The sequence below is a fragment of the Paramisgurnus dabryanus genome, chromosome 19, assembly GCF_030506205.2.
Source record: "Paramisgurnus dabryanus chromosome 19, PD_genome_1.1, whole genome shotgun sequence".
Classification (NCBI taxonomy): Eukaryota; Metazoa; Chordata; class Actinopteri; order Cypriniformes; family Cobitidae; genus Paramisgurnus; species Paramisgurnus dabryanus.
Genome location: NC_133355.1, coordinates 9,371,127 through 9,393,818, shown reverse-complemented (window position 1 = coordinate 9,393,818; position 22,692 = coordinate 9,371,127). Strand labels below are relative to the sequence as shown.

The window sequence follows — 22,692 nt, the reverse complement described above, 5'->3', positions numbered from 1 at the left end:
TTATTGTATAGTTTTATTCTGTAAAGATAAAGACTTGTTAATATTTAAAATTTATTTAACTTTGAACAAACTCTTGCCAGTAAATAACATAAATGTAAATCTACGGTAAATTACCGGCAACCCAGCTGCAATAACATTGAAATTTCTACGGAATTTTTTTACAGTGTGTCGGTCACTTTAATTCTGCATGTCATCCAGTTCACGTTTTCTATAAAAGCACTAAGCAACAAAATATGACATAATCTGAATATAAAATAAGATGAGTTGATGAAGAGATTACAGCAAACAGCTGAATTTCGTCAGCTTTAGACAGATGCTTTGAAAAGCTGGACAGAAGATTATGCGAATAATCTCCCCAGTATAAGAGATAGAGATCAAGTGAGGGATGGAGAAAGAAACGGAAAGAAAAACGAAATTACAAACAAAGGACATAAAGAAAATAGATATTTTTTTCTGTTTTCTTACTAACACAGGATGACAAAACTTGTGTTTGTCACAGTTAAAGTAGAAATAATATGTAAAATTACATTTGGAAATGTAACGGGATTGGCAAGTGAAAATTCGCAACCATTAACTTAACATAACTTGGGTTGTTCAAATTTACATACCTCTCTGGTTATTTGAGGCCAAAAAAATCACATGATTAAACGGCTGTAAAAATGTTTAAAAATTTTGTTTTTTGGTCACAAAATGACCAACTTTCAATATAAAAAGTGCTTGTGGACTGCATTTTCACAGTCTTGGGCATGTCAAAGATTAGTAAAACATTGGCGTTGATGCATTTAAAGTTTTTGTGCAGCATCAGATTTAATTTCTTCCATTATAATGACATTTTTTGTTGGCATTCATTTCGTGTGTTGGTTGCTACCCGTTCCAAATCAGTGACACCACTTATGAACTTGGCAATTAAAGAGTTAAATTCATGGCATTTTTGTAAAAATGTGGTAGTTTTAATCAGTATTGAGGTTGATTAACAGATTTATGCACAAACTAAATTAATCTGATACATTTCTACAGTCATTTGATTAAGTGTTGTTTTTTTTTGCCACAAACAACCCAAAATGGTAGTACATTTGCCCACGATATATTGTTGAGTTTTTTATTCAAAGCATTTTCTCAAAATATGTGTCAATATAAGATTTGCCACCAAAAATCATTTTATTTGCTAAAATGAGAAAGTTGTGGCCAAATTAAGACTAAAAAAACCTCAACAACCCAAGGGTTAACATAATGTAAAATGTATGTGAAAACACAGCTAAAGTAATTATGGGATTTACTGATTTCTAGCCTACATAAAATCATCCTACATAATTTAAAGAAAATATAACCTAGATATATTTGTACCGAGTAAGGTTGTGTCAACGACTGAAATGAAAGTGAAATCAATGGCTAAAATCAAACTTTGATCCTCCAAATCATACCTAAATTCAAAACATTTTGAAATGAGATCTGTTGTGCAAAAACAAAGCAATATAAAACATTAAACTCTTTGGTTAAAGTGTATATGGATAAAATTAACACAGAATGCCATAACAAAGAATATGAAACATAACTTATTTTGTTGGAAACGCGCCACACATTAACAGAACAGAAGCAAGTCTACAACAAGTATGAGGTGTGCAGACAGAACATTAAAACAAAATTAGGTAAACCATACATTTAACAACTTTGCGACAGTTTTTCTGATAAGGGGGGTCTAGATTGTTTTTTTTTTAATCACTGATTTACACTTTAAGTAAAAAACATATTTGAAGTCTGTTTTAAGGATACACCGTAGTTGAATATCAAATCATTTTGCCTTATAGCCACATTTATCTCGACTGTATCTTTGACTTTGTTGTATCATCTCAGGTTATGTAAATATGACACAGGAATCAAATGCAATATAGGCTAACAATGCATTTTAACATCTACAAAATGTTACGCTAGTATATAACAAACAAATGATCCATCTTTTAGAATATACAGAGAATATAAACCCAGTTCATTTGAGTACCAACATAACCATGAAATCAAGCATGAGAAAATTAATGATGTTTATCATTTACGTTCATACTGAATTAGCCGTATCGCTACTTCGCTTGAAGATACGGCCTGGATGAACTCACCCTCTGCAAGTCGTTCTGCGTGTAAAAGAGAGAAAGAAATTATTCATGAAATTAATGTTCTCTGTATGTTGACTCTGTATTGACAGATCAGACAACATCCAAACTCTTACCATTGTCCTTTTTGCCAAAGATAGTCCAGAGTTTTTCAGCTCTCTTCTCTGCTGTGTTTTCGTCACTGGGCAGTTCTGCGTGCTTTTCTTTGGGTACGAGTTTGAAAATGGCCTGATGGAAAGTCAGAGAGTGTAAATGGTTGTCAAAGTTAAACTAAAATGATCTTTCTATTCTATTCTAAATACAATACACTATTTACATAGATAATCAACACACTGTCAGACAAAATGGTCAAAAATGGTGCCTAGCTGTCACTGGGACGGTACTCTTTCAAAACGTACACCTTTTTGCGTAAAGAATTCATATTAAATCCGATTGAAGCCTGTGTAAGGTATAATGCTTTGTACACACCAAACGCGGGGCATCACGTAACTGTGGGTTCAAACCAGATACAAGTTCAACGATTTGCGCAAGTAGATTACATACAAAGTCAATGCAAAGACGCGATCAGACGCGTGGAACGCGCACACTATTCGCCTCAAACTTGTCTTCGCCCAAGTTGAAAATGAAGAGTTTTGTTGCAAAACGAGATTACTCCGGGGTTTTTTTTATTTTCAAAAATCTCGGTTTTTGGTTGTGCATTCCAATTAAAATCAATTCAACTGCAGTTTTTGGTTTGATTTAAACCTTCATAACTTAAAAAATACAGCTAAGTAGCACCATAAAACAAAATAATAACATGATAACATAATAATAAACATGTTTTGACAAAAATGTTAAAAATGGAGTTATCTCGTTTTGCAATGAAACTCTTCAAATATTCAACTCGAGCGAAAAATTTGCATGACACGAAGTTAAATCCCGCGAGTGATCAAGAGCAAGTAACGCGATGCCCCGCATTTGGTGTGTACGTAGCATTACTCGCTCTAGATTACTCGCGAGATTTAACTTCGTGTCATGCCAATTTTTCGCTCGAGTTGAGTATTTTCAACCTGGGCGAAGAAGTGTTTGAGGCGAATAGCGCGTGTTTTCGCGGCCAACGTGCCACCCATATCACGTCATTCGCATTGCCCCATGTGAGGAAACGTCTGATCGCGTCTTTGCATTAACTTTGTATGTAATCTACTCGCGCAAATCGTTGAACTCGCATCTGGTGTGAACCCACACTACTGTTTCCTTAAGTAAGTCGCTTTCTTTGGATAAAAGCATTTGCTAAATGCCTAAATGTAAATATTAGTACCTTAGAGGTGCATATTGGTACGAAAGAGTGCATATTAGTACCTCAAAAGTATACATAGGCCTATTAGAGCCTGAAAGGTAAATATTGGTACTAAATACAATATATATCTGTACCTAAATGGTACATATTATGACCATTTTAAAGGTTGCTTTCCCAGTGACAGCTTGGGGAATTTTAAACCATTTTTCTGACAGTTAAACAGTACATGTTGTTGTTTTTAAAATCTTGAAAAAAAATTTAATATCTTGATAAAGAAATTGTTCACGGTTGAACCAATAGAGAGATCTTGGTAATATGATTTCAAAATAATTAGTAGTATAAGAAGAAAAAACCCAAAGTGATATCTCCTTAAATAAATCTGTTGATAAAACTGTAGCACACAAAGATCCCAAATTAACTTTTTTTTTGGCACCCTGCATCATAACTTATAGTAGATGTTGTTGATATTGTGTCACCTGTTTTAACAACATGGTGCACAAAGGTGCATTTCTAAATATGTTATTTATGTCTTTAATTAATGCTTGAGGTTTAATGGATTTGTTTAAGACTTTGTGCTAAATTTATCTCACATACATCCCTTTAGCTATTTAACCTGCTATATATGTCTCAGTCCTGCATTAAAGCTTAACTTGCTTGTCTGGTAAAGATACATTTGGCTCACCCAAAATAAACTAATGATTCTCAACCTTGCCAACGTTGGGGTGTCGTTGTGGATTAATCCAGCACCTTTAATATCACACTTTGGTTTGCTCAGAGATGTTTATTCACAGTGATACTATTTGTTTTCATACAAATGAAGTATGCAATATCAGACACACCCTTGAAAACTGATCTGATATTTTCTCTGAAGAAAGCTAAACAGTTGGCATGTCATGGCCTCTGTGGCAATGGTCTTAAATCCAGATTGCACACTGAGGAGCTTATCTCTTTCACAGACCCCACCACCGAAGTCTTCCCCCTCCATCAGCAATGACCTCATCTCAAGCACAGATTTAAATTTAAGTGATGTCACTCCATACTGTAGGTCTAAAAGCTGATCTTAGGTCAGCTTTGAGGTAAAATGTTCTCTATGGTTCATTGATTAAATCTGTGATACATACAATCACATGTGATCCCATATGATGTAAAGTATGTAAAAGAACCTTTGTGTAACAGCGAAGAGTTTTACACAGATTTATTTACAGGCCTAGTGGTCAGTAGAAACATTAACATCAACATAATCTTTTATTTGCTTTACCAGCTGTACTTATATGAGAACACTTAACAATCTCTTACCTCAGATAGTTGAGCCACTTCAGCTTTTGAGACGTAGCCACTCTTGTCCACATCGAACAACGTGAAGGCCCACTCAAGTTTCAAGGTCGTCTTTCCCGTAGAGGTCATGTGAAGAGCAACAATGTACTCTTTAAAGTCTAACGTCCCATCGTCATTCGTGTCAAAGGAGCGGAAAACGTGCTGGGCATAAGATTTAGCATCACTGTCAGGGAAGAACCGAACGTAGATCTCTACAAACTGACTTAGCGTGATCCGACCAGAGGGACACTGCTTCTGAAAGTTCTCGTACCACTGCAAGATCTCGGCTTCAGTGAACCTTGTGTTCTCTTTCAGGTCCTCCAGGGTTTCTTTGGGGAGCGCTGATTTCTGTGAATTTCCCATGGCCGCCTTTTGCACCAAGGGCTTGGATTGTGTCTTTAGTTAGGATCAGATGGTTTGTGAATCTATCAGAGTTTCTCAAGGTGTCCTTTCAAAACTGTAAGAAAGTGGAGTATACTTGCTAAAACAGAATAAAAATAAGAGACATTTAATCAATTGCTTAACATTATATTCATCGTCATCCATCCACAGATCTCACAAAAACTGTCAAGACTCAAGAGCATAACTGGGTCATATCCAAAAAATGACATAGTTCACACATTTTAGTTTTGGAGTAAAATGTGACCCAGTTATGATTTTATGAGATTCACCCACTGTAAAAAAAAATAGTTGGTTTGGCTTACAAAAGTAAGTTACCTGGTTGCCTTAACATTTTTAGTTAATTCTAACTTAAAAATATTAGTTGACACAACTTTTTAAGTAAAAAGTAACCAACAAATATAAGTTGAACCAACAAATTTTTTTTATAATGTACACTATTAGTTGGACTATGTACAATATTAGTTGGCTGAACAACCATTACTTATTAATGTAATTAGAGTAAACACAAAAGACCTAGTATTCATAACTTTTTAACCTCTCCTTAACATATTTAGAATGTGTAACACAAAAATTCAAGTTACCAGGTGAACTTAAATTTATGCAAAAAGAAAAAGAAAAAAAAACATAAATAATGCCAACTACTATAACAATTAGGTCAAAATTAAGTTAATTTAGCATAACATTTTAAGTAACTAGAGACACGTGATATGCCAATTTCCCATGATGCCTTTCCAGCCAAAAATTCTGACATCTCTCGTAGCCATTTTGTGAAGCACAGACATTTGCCCATCAGTCATGTTTTTTTTTAAATATCTATTTATTTATAAAGAGCAGGTATGATATATGATGGCAGTATTGTTTAAGTATAAATGATTTAAATGTAGGTGATCAGCTCTTTGTCTCCCTCTACTGAGACATTAGTGTTGTTGAAAAAATGAAGATAATACTGTAAAATATTCAAATAAAAATTTGACCTAGGCTATCCAGCATAAGCAACAGGGAAAATTACTTCACATTTTTGCATTCAGAAAACTAGGAATTTTAACATACGAATTATGGTTTGTTGTGTGCGAAGTATAAATTCTGTCTAAAAATTGTAAACAAAATTGCTGCTTTAAACTGGCTGTGCAAATCTTTTCAACTTTTCAATTATTTTCAAACATATAAGTTTTAAGTGTTTCCTTTTGAATTATTTTTTAAGTTGATTCAACGTTTCACTTTTTACAGTGTATAGATTGATCAATTAATAGACATTAATGCAACCAATCAAATAAAAATTCAAACCAAAAATAACAAAAATGATGTGTTTAATAATCAGCAACCCTAGAAAATAACCAGAAAAAAAATATATATATAAAGAAGTGTAAAGTAAGCATGCTTACCTTTGGTTGTGGATGAAAGATGAAGGATCAGTTAATCATGGTAGATTGTGAGGTAGTGCTGAAGGAGGTGGCTATCCTCCATACTGGGTTAAGTCAATTAGACAAGATTGCAGAAAGCTCAGCCGTAGAAAGATTTACATTTACATCTGTCCGTATTCTGTTTTTAATAACAATCTTTTGATTTCAGCTAAAGAAATGCCATCATACAATCATATATAAAACTGTGCAAAAATCTTAGGTCACCATGCCAGAAAATACAGGAAATGTGTATATGCTATTAGAAAATGTATAAAAATGTAAACTGATGTGTCAAGTTTTTACTTCCATTCCACTTGAGCAATAGCAGGAAACTGCAGGATCTCTTAAATAAATTAAATCCTAATTTCTAATTTTAAAGCAATTTGTTTTTTTACTTAATTCTGCTCAAAAATGTTCAAGATGTGTTTAGTGCCAAGAGAGGTCACACTAAACACTGACGATGCCTAAAGAAGATATTTAGTCCTGAAAATTTTATTTTTGTACATATTTCCTATAATATTTTGAAAAATAAATATGGATGGACATTAAAACTTCCAAAAACAACATCTGGTGGTGGTGGCCTAAAACTTTTGCACAGTACTGTATATAATCTCCCGAGATGTATATTTAACCACATAAGATACAGTCTATACTGATTTCTATGTTTCAGAAAGTGAAGTGGGGCTAATGGTGTTGGTCATTTTATTTAAATGTTACTATGACAAATATTTCTGCCATAAAATGCAACAAGTAGTATTAGAAAAACACAATCGTGTGCACATGGAGGTCCCGTTTTAAACATGGATGAATGCTAAAACAGGATTGTCTTTCATATCCGCGTAATTCTCATTAAATTAAGTGCAGTGGTCTCATCAGCATATTGGACAGATTAACAGGGGCTTAATGTAGATTGGTGACCTCTGACCCACAAACTCTTTCCACTACCCAAAGCTAACACAATGGCAGACAAAATTACTTACAATGCTTTGAGCTTCAGAGACTTGACTTAAAGGGATAGTTCACCCAAAATGTAAATTCTGTCATCATTTACTCGCCCTCAATTTGTTATAAACCTGTATTACTTTCTTTGTTATGTTGAACACAAAGTAAGATATTTTAAACAATGTTTGTAACCAAATCGTTTTTGAGCACAATTGACTTACATGGTAGTATTTTTCCTACTATTGAAGTCAATGACTTCTGTTTCCTGCTTCATTACAAATATCTTCCTTTGTGTTCAGCAGAACAAAGACATTCATGCAGGTTTTTAACAACAGGAGGGTGAGTAAATGATGACAGAATTTTCATTTTTGGGTGAACTATAGGATTAAAATGTTTGTCTATCATACACTTCTGAATATTCTCTGATAACCCCCAAGCAAAGACTTGAATACATTTAACATGGGAGTGGTAACTGAGTTATCCAGCTTTGAATCCTACATTGGGCGATCTATAAACTACCACCACAAAAATAACTCAGAAAGTGTAATAGCAATATAAGTAGCATCAACACAAGAGTAGGTTACACAATGCTGCTTATCCAATCAAATCTGAGTTGTATAATGTACTAATAAACACTAATGACATTGTTTGCATATCATCAGAGGTGTCTTTACATTCATGTATATTCTCTTATCAATCCTCTGTTTACATCCTGACAATGTTTATCTGATTGTGATACTGGGTTGTATCATCCCTGGTCCCATTATGTCCCCCCATCTCCACCACCACCTTTAACAATCCCTCCACAATCCCACTTGTTATACTGAACGTGAATTAAATATGACTTGAGGGGTTTGAGGAAGAAACAAAATATGTCAGGTACAAAAAGCCAAGCTGTTGTATGCAAGTGCTAACCAGACAATTCCATGTGCTTTCAATTGCGAACTTAAACATGTTAATTTAAGTGCAATGACACAGGAATTAACACAGTAAATGCTATATCCTAACCTGTAGTGACTAATCCACAGATAATGCCTAAGTATATAGTGAATTCCTGCAGTAATGTGGCTGCTAACACATACATTTCATGACTCCTATAGCAAAATAAGGTCTGAAAGGTTTGTCAATATCAATAGGTTACTCTATACTCTATTTCTGATGGATGTTTCATTACATGTTATACAAAATATCAATGATTTATGTCTTTTGATAACACCAATGTACTAACTTAGAAGTAGAACAAATACTTCAGATATTTTGTTTATTCACTTAGTACTTCTAGCACTGTGCCAGTTATACCACACAGTCAATACCACACAGAATAAAGATATTTATAGACCCCATGTGCTAAACTCTTCCCCAATCCCATTAGAAGGCTTAAAACAGGAAAAGCCAGCTAAGATAAAGTGTAAAATTGGAAAAGACCCTAGAGCTAAATTAAGCTTGGTGTATGTTTGTCTGTTTAGTTGACAGTAAGCTTACCTTTTGTTTACCTGTGACACTTTTAAAAGAGGTCGAATGGAAAGACAGCATTTAGGATTCAAGATATTCAAGCAATAATAACAAAGAAGTCTCTTATGCTTCAGCCCTTGAAATAAAATGCTATCTTGTTTTTGCGTTATACCAATGTTATCTATAGAACAACTTTAAATGGGAAGTAATCATAGTAGTCAATGACATCACCTTTTTTTTAAGGGAAATATATTTACAAATAATTTTGCCATGACAATTTTTTTTATTGTACCACAGTTTGCACTCCAGTTTTTTTTAACACTATGCAATTGAAAATGTTCATGTAATATACCCAATATATTAGGCAAGATAAACATTAGGTAATTTCCCAAAAATTTATCAATCAAAAGTATGTAATATACATTTTTAAAAAGAATATTCATCAAATCCAAAAGTTTATTTAAACAATTGCTATATTTAAAGAGAACACGGATAAAAGAAAAAATACAAAACGTTTTACATTTTATAGAAAGTTGTTTATCACTTTGTCAATGTCAAAAATTAATCTAAACAAACTAAATTGGAAGTAATAAAAGCAGTAAGAGGCAGTAAGGACAGAAGAAATATAACTTCTGAAACTAATACTATTATAAAATACAATAAAAAACATACAAAGTTAACACTCCAGCACACTTGCATTTCTTGTAACAATTTTTGTTATTAGAGTTTCCACCGGTGACCTTTTTGTTGAGTAATGCGAGGAACGTAACAAAGTGGTTCTGTACTTTTACAAAAACAAGTTCCTGTCAGACTACAATTCATTTCTGTATTAAAATATCTGCAATACCTCGTAACAGTCTATTTATAGGCAATTGCATTTTCGAGAAAATTAAGAATGTTCAGTTTGACAAATATTACGTTTGGCAGTGAATCTCCAGGACCAATTCTTTACATTCTAACAATGTCCAATCCATTCATGTCATGTCTTGACGGACAAGCAGGAAAGAAGACAATGTCTCTGTCAGCCGATAGTCAGTCCTGTGTGTAAATTCAGAGCCCTCTGTGGACACGGTGTGTGTGTATTTTCCTACTCAGATTCCGGGCCAAGCGGTCCACAGTAGTGCCTATTCGGCCCAGGTCTTTCTGCTGTGGTGCACCCTCAATGTTGCCGCTATACCACATCACCCAAGCACCAAGCGATATCAGTACCAACAGAACACCAGTGTAGACAAGAAGATCCCCGAAATCTCTTCCTTTCACTTCCAGAGGTGCAAAGAGCCCCAAAAACAGAGCCGTGAAGCCAAATATGTCAAAAACGATAGCAAAGGCAAGAGCCACTTTGCAATGTTTAAGACCAGCCGATAATGCCATGACAACTGTTGGACACAAGCATAATACACATTTTGTAACACAGAAATTAATTAATTTATAAATATCCATGATGTCTTATACTAACCAAGTTTAAGTGGTAATCAGCCAAAAAATCTTTTTACAATGAAAGTTCAATTGTTTATATTGTCACACACAGTTATACACAGGATACAACCTGCAGTGAAATGTAACGTTAGGTGCTTGCAGTGAAAAGTTTGCATCAAAAAACTCAACAATGGTTTAATTATAGTAAAAGTGTAGTAAACGTTTTGGTTTTTGATTGATTACAATTTGCATTACCATAGTTTTACTACACATATAATATGGGTACTTTTACTACAAATAAAACCAAAACTATGGTTACTACTAGTTAACCATGGTTAACTTACATAAGCGTGTGAAAACACAGCAGCACAGCCTAAACTGTTTATTTTAAAGCGCTTAAACTTCCTTATTCTTTATTACTCATCATGTAACCATGCGCGCGTTTCAACTCCATAAACAATGCAATCTATACAACAATTAAACAAACAGGACTTTAAATGACCTCTTTATATAGACGAATTATTAACGAAACTGACCTTGATTCTTGTTATCCTCAATCCAGGTATATTAACTGGAAAACATCGTTTTTTTTTTCAGGTGTGGTTGAGTCAAATATGGAGCGAACTACTGTACCTGTCTCCAACTTCTTCCGGTCCCACCCAGATATTTGATATTTGACACCACCAGAATCGCACCTTACAAAGAAGTCACCGAAACAGTTACAGCTACAGTACAACAACATTAGCTTTAGAACAAAATAAATATTTACAATTTAACGTAGTGTGAGATCAAATTAATTTGCTAATTTTAATTGTATTTTATCATATTTGCATAATATTTAAATGATTAAAAATAAAGATTGAATCCTGAAAATTATGTCTTGACTTTCCACAGAAATGCAGAAATCTCAATTACACTACTATCGTAAAATATCGTATTGGCAGTTTATTCCAGAAGTTTAATCAAAATGGTGTTCGATTTCAGCCAGTTCGTGTTGTGACGTCACCATACCGCGAGAGCAACTACAAAGCACACGGTTCGAATCGATCTCGCGGTATCACAGTATCATATGTTGCGCACAGTCGCATGACGTCGTACCCGTCCATTATTTCACCGGAAAAGGTGTGCGTGTGTCTTTGGCACTGATTTACAAAAGACCCGGATGTTCCTCACTTCACTAGTCTGTCAATCATCCGGTCGATCCTTATGAATAGAGATCAGCGGCACATACGCGTAAAACAAATACTCGGAGCCAATCACCATGCGGACGCTGTGGGCTTAGCAAAACATAGTGGTTGAAGTTGCAGTTGTTGTGAGTATAAAAGTTTAGTAACATTTTAAAAGATGTTATTAAAGTAACTGCACCCATTTGGCGGACGTCTGTGTTCGTTTCCTTATAACTAATCTTCTTATGTGCAAAGTGAATATAAACGTACTTGCAAATCTTATCTTTTTAGCATAAATATGCTGTAATGTATGAAATATTCTCATCTGTTCACTTGTTGAGTAGGAAGAAAGATTCAAGCTAACTAATGTTTAATTAACTGCTTGTTAACGTTAATGCATAATTAACTACTTGTTAACGTCAGCATCTACTCCTCTGTTAACGTCAGTCGTTTGTTAATTGCTACAAGCCCTGCGCTGTTGTGTTGACCCACCTGCCTTCTTTACTCAACTTAATTTCAAATTAGAAGCTGAACTGTTTTTTTTTTTTTTTTTGATAGTTTATGTTTGTTTATAGGTTTGTGAATACCAGTCTGATCCATGTTACCATTTTCATCATGACTGATGCCCAAAGAAACACGAGGAACTACAATGGTGGGATTTACAACATTAAGGGTCAATTCAAAGTTAGCAACACAGTTGCAATGTTGTTTTTGAATGAGGATGCAACAGTAACTTTTTCTCTAATGGTTACAGATTTAAAGAATGAAGATGGCTATGAAATCTCCATCCCATTCGAGGACAGCAATCTAGTTGAATCTGGTTTCTATAATCAGCATGGCCAAGCCTTTGATGGTAAATACTTAACATGTTTTGCCGTATTACATTTAATCTATTAATCCCCTCCATTATATACAAGGGCTACAGGATATCCAAAAATCAGGTAGCCTTAAAAAAATCTTCAGTGACTCTCTTGTTGATTTCAAGGAGATTCGAGCCAGGTTTCTGCTTGCAGTCCGTACTTTTTGATTTCTACCCTCCGAGCCCAGCTGCAGATATCTTTAGAGAAGAATTCCTGGCTCCAGAAGCGCATCGAAGATCTGGAGGAGGAGAGGGACTTTCTACGCTGCCAACTCGACAGATTTATTTTCACAACCAGGAGCCAGGAGAGGAATGGTACGATGTGAAGTGGAACTTTTAGATAACTTTCAACGTGGTCTTTAACTGGTTTATGTTGTTGAGATGGATAGATGTATTAATGCTTAAGAATCCAGTTTCATGAAAAGTTTATGATCTTTAATTACAGACCCTCAGATAGAGGCTGTACAGCACCCCACCAAACAGAAGCCTGTCATTCGGAAGACATCCACCCCTTCTCCAACACCCATGATGACACGATCCGGCCAGATTCTTACACGCAACCAGATGAAAAAGCGCAGCAGACAAAGCAGTGCGCAAGGTGTGTGCAGTCTCAAATAATTAAATAAAAAGTTAATGCCCATGTTGTTGTTAATGTGACATTTTAAAATGTATCCTATTTAGACTTGGTAATGCATCCTTTATAAAGTATTGCGTAGTGTAATTTAATGCTGTTCATGTTTTAATGTACTCAGAGATGTATAGTAACGAAGTAGAACTACTTCACTACTGTACTTAAGTACTAAAAGACAGTATCTGTACTCTACTGAAGTATTATTTTTTTCTCCTACTTCCACTTTTACTTCAGTACATTTTTTCTTTGAGTTTAATACTTTTACTCCAATACATTTTTTATGTGCTGCATAGTTACTCGTTACTCTCAAATGTTACGAATCATGGTCACATGGTGGTCTGAACCAATTGGAGATAGTAAAGGGCGACCCCTCCCAACCTCTCTCTCACAAATATGAGCCAGGGTTGTTGACAAATGTGAAGCGAAGAGAGAACCAAAGTGTGCGAGAAAGACAGAGAGAGAGAGAATGCGCAAGAAAGGGCGAGTGTGCACGAAAGAAGGAAACCTAAATTCAATGAAACACCTTGTACCTTTACCTATTACCATTTTATTGACTTATATATCATTAATTCTGAATTCTCTATCGCCATATCAGTTAAATTAATCTGAATTATCTGAACATTCATGTCCTTGTACTCCTGCTACAGCCAAAGGAATTGTAAGTGTCCTTTAGCTTAAATATTTGAAATAATATAAACAATATTATATTCAAACTTTTGACTGTTTTCTTTAATAACTACATTACACAATACTTGTACTTTTACTTTCAGTACTTGAGTAGTATATTTTAAAATAAACTACTTGCAATACTTAAGTACAAAGCATGTTTAATACTTTAGTACTTCCACTTAAGTGCTGTGCTTAAAGAGCACTTCAACTTCTACTCAAGTCACTTTTTTGATAGAGCACTTGTACTTTTACTCAAGTCTGGGTCGCTAGTACTTTATACATCTCTGAATGTACTGAGGGTTCCGGCAGTAATAGCTGAAAGTGATAGGAAAGAAAAAAGGGGAACAAATAATCTTATTCTCTACTTCATAATGCAGTTAAAAGTTAATAGGATTGCTGTTGTATGTTAACTTTAAACCCTTTATCTTTCTTTGTTCACTATTTTTTAACTTAGATGATGATGATGATGATGAAGAGGAGGAAGTAATTGAGGAGGAAGAGTATATAGAAGAGGACGGCTACTTGGAAGAAGAGCAGATTGTTACAGATGAGGATAACGATGATTTAGATTGTAAAAGTTCACGAAAGGGCCGTACAGGTAAACCGAACGGCCAGACCAGAGTTAAAAGAAGACGTGTTTTCCGTATCGCCCGGACCATGGAGAGACAGAGAGGTGAGAGTCTTTTTTCAAAGGCTAAGCTTCAATATTTGGCGTAGAAGATATTTTATGCTTTTTTTAAACTTCTCATTCATAAACTTTTGATTTTAGTTAAAGACCCTGCAGGTGTTCTGCTTCGCTACAAGAAGATCCTTGTAACCTACCAGAAGTTGAAGAGCATGTCTAGAGCATTCCAGGTTCACGGGGTTGACCGCAACACCGTGGCCTCCACCACACCTATTGCAGAGCTGCTCCTGGTCGCCCCAGAGAAGGTAGCGGATGTTGGTGAATTTGATTCATCCAAAGAGAAGCTTCTGGATTACGCAAGGCGTTGCTATAAAGCTCTGGATGAGGCTTCTCACGCAAAGGTGCAGGCCTTAAAGAAGAGCAACCTTTTACTGCCCATTTCATACAGGTTTAGGCACTGAATTTTGAAAACAACATATTCATGTTTTGGTGAGAAGCGGAGTTGTGATTTTGAGGTAGTGGTTTGGAAAATATGGAAAAACATGGGATATTTTTTTTTTTTATCCCTGCCTCAGCTTTTGGAGTAAAAAACTTTTGCCACAACTTTTGCGAGTTTTTTGGTGATGGTAATTCCACTTTATAATGGTGCAAGAAACATTGTTTTTGTTAATGCTGTAATGTAAATGGGATGGCTGACGATTCAATCTATATTTATATTATTTATCAGCTTGTTTGATCCCAGCTGGAATGTGTGAGCTCATTTCAATTGTGTTGACCAAGAAAGAAATGGCCAATCCTTAAAAGTTGAAAGTGATAAATAGTCAATAGAAGAAAAAAATAGTCAATCACTGTATTTGAAGGGTAACTTTATATTATTTAATATATGCTAAAGTTAGTTATTGTAAAGTTTAAAAAAAGTTAGTGCCTAACACCTTAAATGTAAATGTCATATCATCAAATGTTTGTGTTTGGAGTGATATAAGGAGCCGTTTGGGATCTTTTTTTGATAGAATCACTTGGGCTGAAGATCATGTAAGAAATAAAGTTTACAATTTGCTACACTCTCAGAAAAGAAAACTTCTTAAATCATCTTAAGACCTTCTAAGTGTTGTCAGTATTATTCTATCATTCAAAATATTTTTGTTTTGACAAAAGAGAAGCACATCGGCCTGAGAGTGTTGTGTATTACTGATATGTCATATCAACTTTATAAATAATTTTTTTGTAATTGTGTTTTCTGCACACTTTTGGTACCCTTTTTTTTGACTACTCATGAGGTACGACAGCAAACCTCAAATATATATTTGTTTATTAAAATCTTGTTGATGATAAAATATTTATGATAGAATGGTTTAACACCAAAACCAAAAGTGTTTTGTGTTTCAACCAGTCAATGCTAATTGTTTATTTATTTTCTTGATATGGCTGTATAAGAGATCACGTAATGCTAAAGCAGTGTTTATACATTGAATTGCAGTTTTTTGGCATTTTAGTTTACATTGCATTTAGTGTTATGGCACTTTTTTGTGATATTTTTGTGTGTATATTATTTACATACACTATTTTTTGTATTATTATAAAACTGTATGTTTCAAAACTACATCCTTATGTATAAATAAAGATCTCCAATATATTCTGGAAAAAAAGGAATTGCTGTCATAAAATAGATACATTTTTATAGAGAAAATTGCAAAGCGGTATGAACCTATAATGTTTCTCCAGACCTATAGGGGGCAGACACTACAGGATGGCGCTCGTTTAAAGTGCTGGTTATTGGGGCTGTGAAGAAACGTACAACGCATTCGCCAACGCGGAATAAGCGGTTAGCATTTTTAGCCGAGACGGTCTGAACTTAAACATACTAAAGAATGAGAATTTACAACAATTAACTGTCAAGGGGTGTAACTAAGGGATATCTCGTTATATCTAAAAGATTTATATACTTGTATTACCATCTTAAACCTTTCATTTTCACCCTGCACCCGGTTCTGGTTAGCATTAGCAGCTAACAACAGCCTGCAGGATAGTGTGTACTTATATGCGTGCACGATTTAAGTTGCTTTTCAGCAAACCGTGTATGTTTGTAATATTTTTATAACATCTATAACCTTTTTAGCCTGGCTCTTGAATTTTCGTGCGACAGAAACGGCTATACAGGCTATATAGTAGTGAAATAGCGCGTTAGCTAAAGGAGCCGAGTCGATTCACAACAGCATAATGTCCGATTTTGATGAGTTTGAGAGACAGCTGTCTGAAAACAAACAAGGTGAGTGTTAAATGTTTATCAAAAGGTATAGTAGTGAGAAATAAGAACTTTCATAACACTAAAAAGCTGGAAATGTTAGTTTGTTGTCATAACAATAGCCTAGAGAGTTATGAAAACATGAAAGCACCGAACATATGTGTGCTTTATGTACAAGGCAAAAGATCTTTAAACTATAAACATGCATGAATCTGGAAGAACAGGTTACTGCTGATATATGTACGTGTAATAATTTACTAAAATTAAAATTAAACCTTTCCAAAGCCGTAGACACTTAGATTTGGAACAGGAGCCACAGGCAGCCAGCAATTTATTTGCATGTGTATATATTTGACTTTAATCCAAAGCAAGTTGCAGTCCTTATAATGTAAACATTTTATCAGTATGTGTTTATATGTCTATATTAGTAAGTTCCATTGGCAACCTATATTTTGTTTGAATTTTAACCCCTTTCGTTCTTTTTCACGCAGGTGACAGTCTAAATGGTCACGGTGGGTATCACAGAATGAGAAGCACACACAAAACCTTGCTTCTAATCTTCCCTTTTGTCCTCTAGTTTCTCACAGTGAAATCTGAAAATCACACACTCAAAATCTCTTTTTCAGCTTAAATGGGCTTTCTGTCCCCTCCTGTTTAAAATTGAACAGCGCGAGGCTTCTTTCCTCTTAGCTTCAGATACCTGCAGCTATTCACTCTCCTCTTGGGATCTTCAGATCACTCTTATTTTGTCCTTTCTTCAATCTGTCTCAGAGCGGGATAAAGAGAACCGGCATCGCCGGCGCAGTCCGTCGCGCAGCCGGAGCCGAGAGAGGAAGAGGAGGAGCAGAAGCAGGGAGAGGAGGAGCAGGGAGCGTCGCAGTGATAGCAGAGACCGCCGTCGTAGACGCAGGTGAGAGAATGTGGATTGTGACTGCAACGGCTAATGCCAACTTTTCAAAAAAAAAATTGGTGGAGAAATGGATTGAATTTGATTCTACATTATGGCTACTGTGTTGTTGCTTTATATAAGGCAAAGATTATGAGGAAAAATAAGCTTGGCTTTTAAAACTGAAACGGTCTTTTAATTGCACAGTAACCAAGAATCAAACAAGTTGATCGTGTTGGAATGTCAATTCCCTTGTTATTACCCTCATGTAAGCAGTACAATCGTTAATCTTTGCTCTTTTACCACATTCAAATGTTAAATATCTAAAGTTTGTGTGCTGAGGTTTAAGCTACTGTGTGTAGTAGCTTTGTGTCATACCCTGTTCTTAAATGTCATTTCAGTGATCATACACAGAACCAACCCCAAGAAAATGTCAGGTAATACTGCAGAAGGGCATCTACATGACGTTATTAGCATCTGGATTATTTTGCCAAAAATAAATTGTACCTAACAAATTGACTTTGTGAAGGAAATGCATTGAATTTGGAAAATAGTCACTACAGCAAAAATGCTCAGCTAAAGAAAGGCAATGGGCAATTTGTTACATTATTTTGGTTGATTGATAGTTTTTATTATTTTAAATATATTCATTAACTTTCTATATATTAAAAATTACGTGTATTAATTTTGCATTTTTGTTTATTGCCCTTTAGTTCTAAATCAAGCAGAAAATGAATCCTACGGCTAAATAACAAGCAATGATGTCATGCCATAATAATTGCATAACATTAATGAATGTACCATTTTTTGTACAGGTTTTATAATGTCTTTGTGTGTCTTTTCTCTTTCTCTGGTTTTCGGACACTTTTGTTATTTCAGCCGTTCACCTCACCGTGAGAAAAAGAAGATTAAAATTAAGAAGTACTGGGATGTGCCACCTCCAGGCTTTGAGCATATTACACCCTTGCAGTACAAAGCCATGCAAGGTGAGGGACATGACATGCAATACTTATCCCCTTGCTTTCTCTTTTTTTTATTTTATAATTTATTTGTTCTGTATGTCTAACGGCTGTTCTCTCTCTCTCAGCGGCTGGTCAGATCCCTGCCACTGCCTTACTGCCAACCATGACGCCGGACGGCCTGGCAGTGACGCCGACCCCAGTGCCTGTAGTGGGCAGTCAAATGACTCGCCAGGCTCGCAGACTTTACGTTGGCAACATCCCATTTGGCATCACAGAGGTGTGTTGAATGAACGCTATTTACATATTAAAATGACTTTAACAGAGGCTTTAACAGAGAACATTTGCACAGATATCATTTATCATAAACTTATCATTTATCTTTACCTTATTATTTAGTTTCTTATAATATAACAATTAATACAAATTATAATTTAACAATTGTAATATAAAATATTACAATTTCAAGTAATTGCATTTAGCATTATTTTTATGCTTATACAAGTGTGTCCAATCCATTAATGGTGCCTTATTGTATATCTCTAAACTTTGATTGGTTTAAAATATAGCGAGTTTCTGACCTTATAACGTGTTTGATTAGTTTGTATATAGGACTAAGACATCTGAACTAACATGCTGACTAACTAGAATTGACAGAAATTTCACATAGTGCTTAATAATTTCTCATTCTCTTCCTTCTTTAGGAATCGATGATGGACTTTTTCAATGCTCAGATGAGGCTTGGCGGACTAACTCAGGCTCCGGGAAATCCGGTCCTGGCCGTTCAGATTAACCAAGACAAAAACTTTGCTTTCCTTGAGGTATGTACACACACTACATATTACATTATCACTGCAATTCAGAAATTGAGGAGTTGGTTCTATTTTCTTGCTATCTGTTTTTCAGTTCCGATCAGTGGATGAGACCACACAGGCCATGGCGTTTGATGGCATCATTTTCCAAGGACAAAGTTTAAAGATTCGCCGGCCACACGATTATCAGCCTTTACCTGGCATGAGCGAGAACCCCAGCGTATACGTGCCAGGTGCGCCCATTTTTTTTATACCCTCTATTTTCAGAAATCTCAGGCAAGAAACATGACATGCAGAACAATACAGAGAAGGCCTCTGAAGGGTGGCAGCGCGAGTATGTGATGCATTACATTTTAAATTAAACTTAAGAACCTAAGAATATAATTTAGTTTGCAAACATACTTTCTCTTGTTTATTTGAACTCATGTTAGTATTGTAGTCTATTATTAGCTTGTCTTAGCCCATTGTTTGTTAATTAATGTACTTTCACTTTTTTTATGTTTCACAGGTGTGGTGTCCACTGTTGTACCAGACTCGATTCACAAGCTTTTCATTGGAGGCTTGCCAAACTATCTCAGCGACGACCAGGTTGGTTTGAAGTTTACTTGCACACAAACATTTTGCCTTCACTCATGTATTAATGTATAAAAACTACCAAAAGTGGAACCCACATCAGTTTTAAATAAAGCTTATTTTTTCACTCCAGGTTAAAGAGCTGTTAACCTCTTTTGGACCTCTCAAAGCCTTTAATTTGGTGAAAGACAGTGCAACAGGGCTCTCAAAGGGCTATGCCTTCTGTGAATATGTGGATGTTAATGTGAATGATCAGGTGAGTTGGCAAGATCTGTTTTTCCTCCATGTCTGTGCATTTAAATATCATTTGACCCTTGAGTTAATCTGTTTATATTTTTTCAGGCAATTGCAGGACTGAACGGTATGCAGTTGGCAGATAAAAAGCTGCTGGTTCAGAGGGCAAGTGTAGGGGCCAAGAATGCCACAATGGTAAGATTCATGGGAATTTAACTTTTATGAACTCTTATTTTCAGGGCATCTTTAATCTTCTGTACTAACCGTCCACAGATGAGTATCAATGAGACTCCAGTGACGTTGCAAGTTCCAGGAATGATAAGCAACCCCATGGTGCAGATGGGTGGTTCACCCACAGAGGTCCTCTGCCTGATGAACATGGTGGCTCCGGAGGAGTTGCTAGATGATGAAGAGTACGAAGAGATCGTGGAGGATGTCAAGGAAGAATGCTCCAAATACGGCCAGGTCAAAAGCATAGAGATCCCTCGGCCTGTTGATGGGCTAGAGGTCCCTGGAACTGGAAAGGTAAGGGGTCTGGTCTGGCTTACCAGTGATGGATACAATTAGGTGCATGTTGTCAAAACTTGCTGTTAACTTGCTGTTTTATTCTCCAGATCTTTGTGGAGTTCATGTCCGTTTTCGACTCCCAGAAAGCCATGCAGGGCTTAACAGGAAGAAAATTCGCCAACCGTGTGGTGGTGACCAAATACTGCGATCCAGATGCCTACCACCGCCGAGACTTCTGGTAGAGGCATGAGGAAAAGAGAGCAAAAGAAAAGCGGATGAAATACCAGCTATGTGATGTTAGCTCATAAAGAAAGAAATTGAGGCAGAGATGATGAAGGGGGAACATTTTTGTACTCATAAATAAGCCAAAAGGCGACAGTTATATTTTTTGTTTTGAGCGTTAAATTAAAAGAAAATTCGTGAGCATTTATGGGAGGGGTTTTTTCTTTTGCTTTTGTTTGTATTTTAAGGACATTAGCGGGAGATAGCTTATTATTCTGTTAATAAAACTGTCACTCTTTTTTAATTGTATACTGAAACAAAAATGTAAGATTGTGACGTTGCTGACCAACAGAGAAGCACCAAGGTTACATTTCAAAAACGAGAACCATTTGGCATTACCACGGTCATATTTAGACGGGTAATCCAAATAAAGATGTCATCATTTGGCCCCTTACCTTGATTTTATCCCTTTTTATTCCTTACTTTGAATTGTAACCGACTGATCGATCTTTTTCACTTTGTCTTCTCTGTTGGTCATCTCGTCGCAACTCCCTCCCATTCTGTAGCTTCTCGCAGTTCATATCTTCAGTAATTAGACTGTCCCAGATCTTGTTTTTTGGTATAAAGTTGTTGGTTTTGTCTTTGCTTACACTCATTTGGTCTCTTCCATTTGTAATCACCATCTCATTTGGTGATGACACGTGTCCTGTGTGGAAGCATTTGTGTTTCTATGTGTGATTTTCAGTATAATAGGCCACTTTTGATAATAAAACTATTGGAAGTATAAATCTTGTCTTTCTGGGTTTGAGTGGCTTGAGATGCACTGTACCATTGCATGCTATTCTGTTTAAGAAGGAGCAATATGTAGCGTTTTTGTTTTGTCTCAATTGTTTTAGTGGCTGATCAAATGACTGGATCAATACGTCACAATCTGACTGGAATAACCATAATTTTTCTTTCTATAACACTGTATGACATCTTTATATATCTTATGCTGCTTATTGCTTTTTAAGTAGTTAGCACAAATCAGATTATATATTCAATGATATAAGTTACTAAAGGACCATCCCAGAAACATCTTAAGTGCTACAATCAGCAGTTCACAATACAAGTGTCTATGAATAATGATAGGTTGTTGAATGATTTTCATTTAAGTACCAATTAAAATATGGGTTTAATGTGATCCCAAACCTGTGATGCTTATTTGTACAAAAAATTTAGTGGCCTAAGATTTAGACTTCAACTGATACAGAAAATCTCATTACACTGAAACTTATTCTGATGCTCAGAAATAACTGTGATGGTTGAGGTTAAAAACTAGAAACCAAGTTGAAAAATGTTTTATCACTGCGGTCCCAGCAAAATGCTGCATATAGACACTTGTCTACTGATTTTAATCATCCATTTTATTTTGTGTATCTAATTATATGTATTAGTGGTTTTAGTATCAGGTGTAGTAACAAATATAGGTTTAAAAAAACTAAAGAGGCCTTTATTTTGTCAGATGATAGTAATGTGTTGATTCTCTGTTCACTAAATACTTCTCGAAATGTCTTGATTTTTTATGCAAACAATAGTAAAATGCTTTTACAACTATGTAGAGTCTTTAATGGATCGTTGTTAAATTTTAAATAGATCACATTTACAAAAAGCTACTAATAAAAGTTATTTTCTTTTTTAGATAGTTTCAAAATGTTATGATGACAGCAGCACAGCCTACATCACCTGCTCAGGTAAAGACATTGGATTGGACATAAAAAAAATATGAATTATAAAGGTTTGCCTGTATGTCTTTATCACTGTTTTATAAATTAAGAGTGGTAAGCTTGTGTAATTATTTAATATTTAAATATCAACATAAAGAAAAGTTATTGTCTTTAACTTCATGTTTTATGGCCTTTCACTTTTTATGGTTTCAAGCAAATATACATTAGGTTTTATTTATATTAAAAGGGGGGAGTATTTTCTGATCTGATAAAATAATAATTTTATTTATATGAGAA

At 35.3% G+C, this 22,692-nt stretch overlaps 3 protein-coding genes across 8 annotated transcripts; 2 read left to right on the top strand and 1 right to left on the bottom strand.

The window, feature by feature from the left end:
* Positions 1-2,027: 2,027 nt before the first annotated feature.
* rcvrn3 (recoverin 3) lies at positions 2,028-5,055 on the bottom strand. Its single transcript, XM_065287937.2, has 3 exons — positions 4,675-5,055; positions 2,219-2,330; positions 2,028-2,123 (listed from the first exon to the last, which is right to left on the bottom strand). Exons 1-3 carry the CDS (start codon positions 5,053-5,055, stop codon positions 2,041-2,043), a joined length of 576 nt encoding a protein of 191 aa, XP_065144009.1. The 3' UTR covers positions 2,028-2,040.
* A 6,494-nt stretch (positions 5,056-11,549) lies between these two features.
* On the top strand, positions 11,550-15,831 carry ccdc106b (coiled-coil domain containing 106b). 3 transcript variants are annotated; one of them, XM_065287933.1, is made up of 7 exons: positions 11,550-11,613; positions 12,046-12,122; positions 12,225-12,323; positions 12,456-12,644; positions 12,775-12,927; positions 14,084-14,302; positions 14,399-15,831. In XM_065287933.1, exons 2-7 carry the CDS (start codon positions 12,086-12,088, stop codon positions 14,713-14,715), a joined length of 1,014 nt encoding a protein of 337 aa, XP_065144005.1. In that variant the 5' UTR covers positions 11,550-11,613; positions 12,046-12,085; the 3' UTR covers positions 14,716-15,831. The 3 variants fall into 3 exon arrangements, with proteins under 3 accessions (XP_065144005.1, XP_065144006.1, XP_065144004.1); XM_065287934.2 differs by having other exon boundaries at positions 11,572-11,616; XM_065287932.1 differs by lacking the exon at positions 11,550-11,613 and having other exon boundaries at positions 12,032-12,122; positions 12,459-12,644.
* Positions 15,832-16,040: 209 nt separating this feature from the next.
* Positions 16,041-22,285, top strand: u2af2b (U2 small nuclear RNA auxiliary factor 2b). 4 transcript variants are annotated; one of them, XM_065287927.1, is made up of 13 exons: positions 16,041-16,520; positions 16,988-17,008; positions 17,268-17,406; positions 17,784-17,819; positions 18,262-18,368; positions 18,470-18,621; positions 19,046-19,162; positions 19,248-19,386; positions 19,662-19,741; positions 19,860-19,982; positions 20,069-20,155; positions 20,234-20,485; positions 20,575-22,285. In XM_065287927.1, the coding sequence occupies exons 1-13, from the start codon at positions 16,472-16,474 to the stop codon at positions 20,707-20,709; spliced, it is 1,437 nt and encodes a 478-aa protein (XP_065143999.1). In that variant the 5' UTR covers positions 16,041-16,471; the 3' UTR covers positions 20,710-22,285. The 4 variants fall into 4 exon arrangements, with proteins under 4 accessions (XP_065143999.1, XP_065144000.1, XP_065144001.1 ...); XM_065287928.1 differs by lacking the exon at positions 16,988-17,008; XM_065287929.1 differs by lacking the exon at positions 17,784-17,819.
* The last annotated feature ends 407 nt before the right edge of the window (positions 22,286-22,692 follow it).

What these genes read in the sequence shown, in the direction of transcription:
- rcvrn3 (XM_065287937.2), bottom strand. Translation starts at nt 5,055, where the DNA reads ATGGGAAATTCACAGAAATCAGCGCTCCCCAAAGAAACCCTGGAGGAC. An exon ending in AAGTGGCTCAACTATCTGAG is followed by an intron (nt 2,331 to 4,674) that starts GTAAGAGATTGT and finishes ACTTTCCATCAG; the next exon opens with GCCATTTTCAAACTCGTACC. An exon ending in CTTTGGCAAAAAGGACAATG is followed by an intron (nt 2,124 to 2,218) that starts GTAAGAGTTTGG and finishes TTTTACACGCAG; the next exon opens with AACGACTTGCAGAGGGTGAG.
- u2af2b (XM_065287927.1), top strand. Translation starts at nt 16,472, where the DNA reads ATGTCCGATTTTGATGAGTTTGAGAGACAGCTGTCTGAAAACAAACAA. An exon ending in CCCCAGCGTATACGTGCCAG is followed by an intron (nt 19,387 to 19,661) that starts GTGCGCCCATTT and finishes TATGTTTCACAG; the next exon opens with GTGTGGTGTCCACTGTTGTA. An exon ending in ACTATCTCAGCGACGACCAG is followed by an intron (nt 19,742 to 19,859) that starts GTTGGTTTGAAG and finishes TTTTCACTCCAG; the next exon opens with GTTAAAGAGCTGTTAACCTC.
- ccdc106b (XM_065287932.1), top strand. Translation starts at nt 12,032, where the DNA reads ATGTTTGTTTATAGGTTTGTGAATACCAGTCTGATCCATGTTACCATT. An exon ending in CAGGAGCCAGGAGAGGAATG is followed by an intron (nt 12,645 to 12,774) that starts GTACGATGTGAA and finishes CTTTAATTACAG; the next exon opens with ACCCTCAGATAGAGGCTGTA. An exon ending in CAGACAAAGCAGTGCGCAAG is followed by an intron (nt 12,928 to 14,083) that starts GTGTGTGCAGTC and finishes TTTTTAACTTAG; the next exon opens with ATGATGATGATGATGATGAA.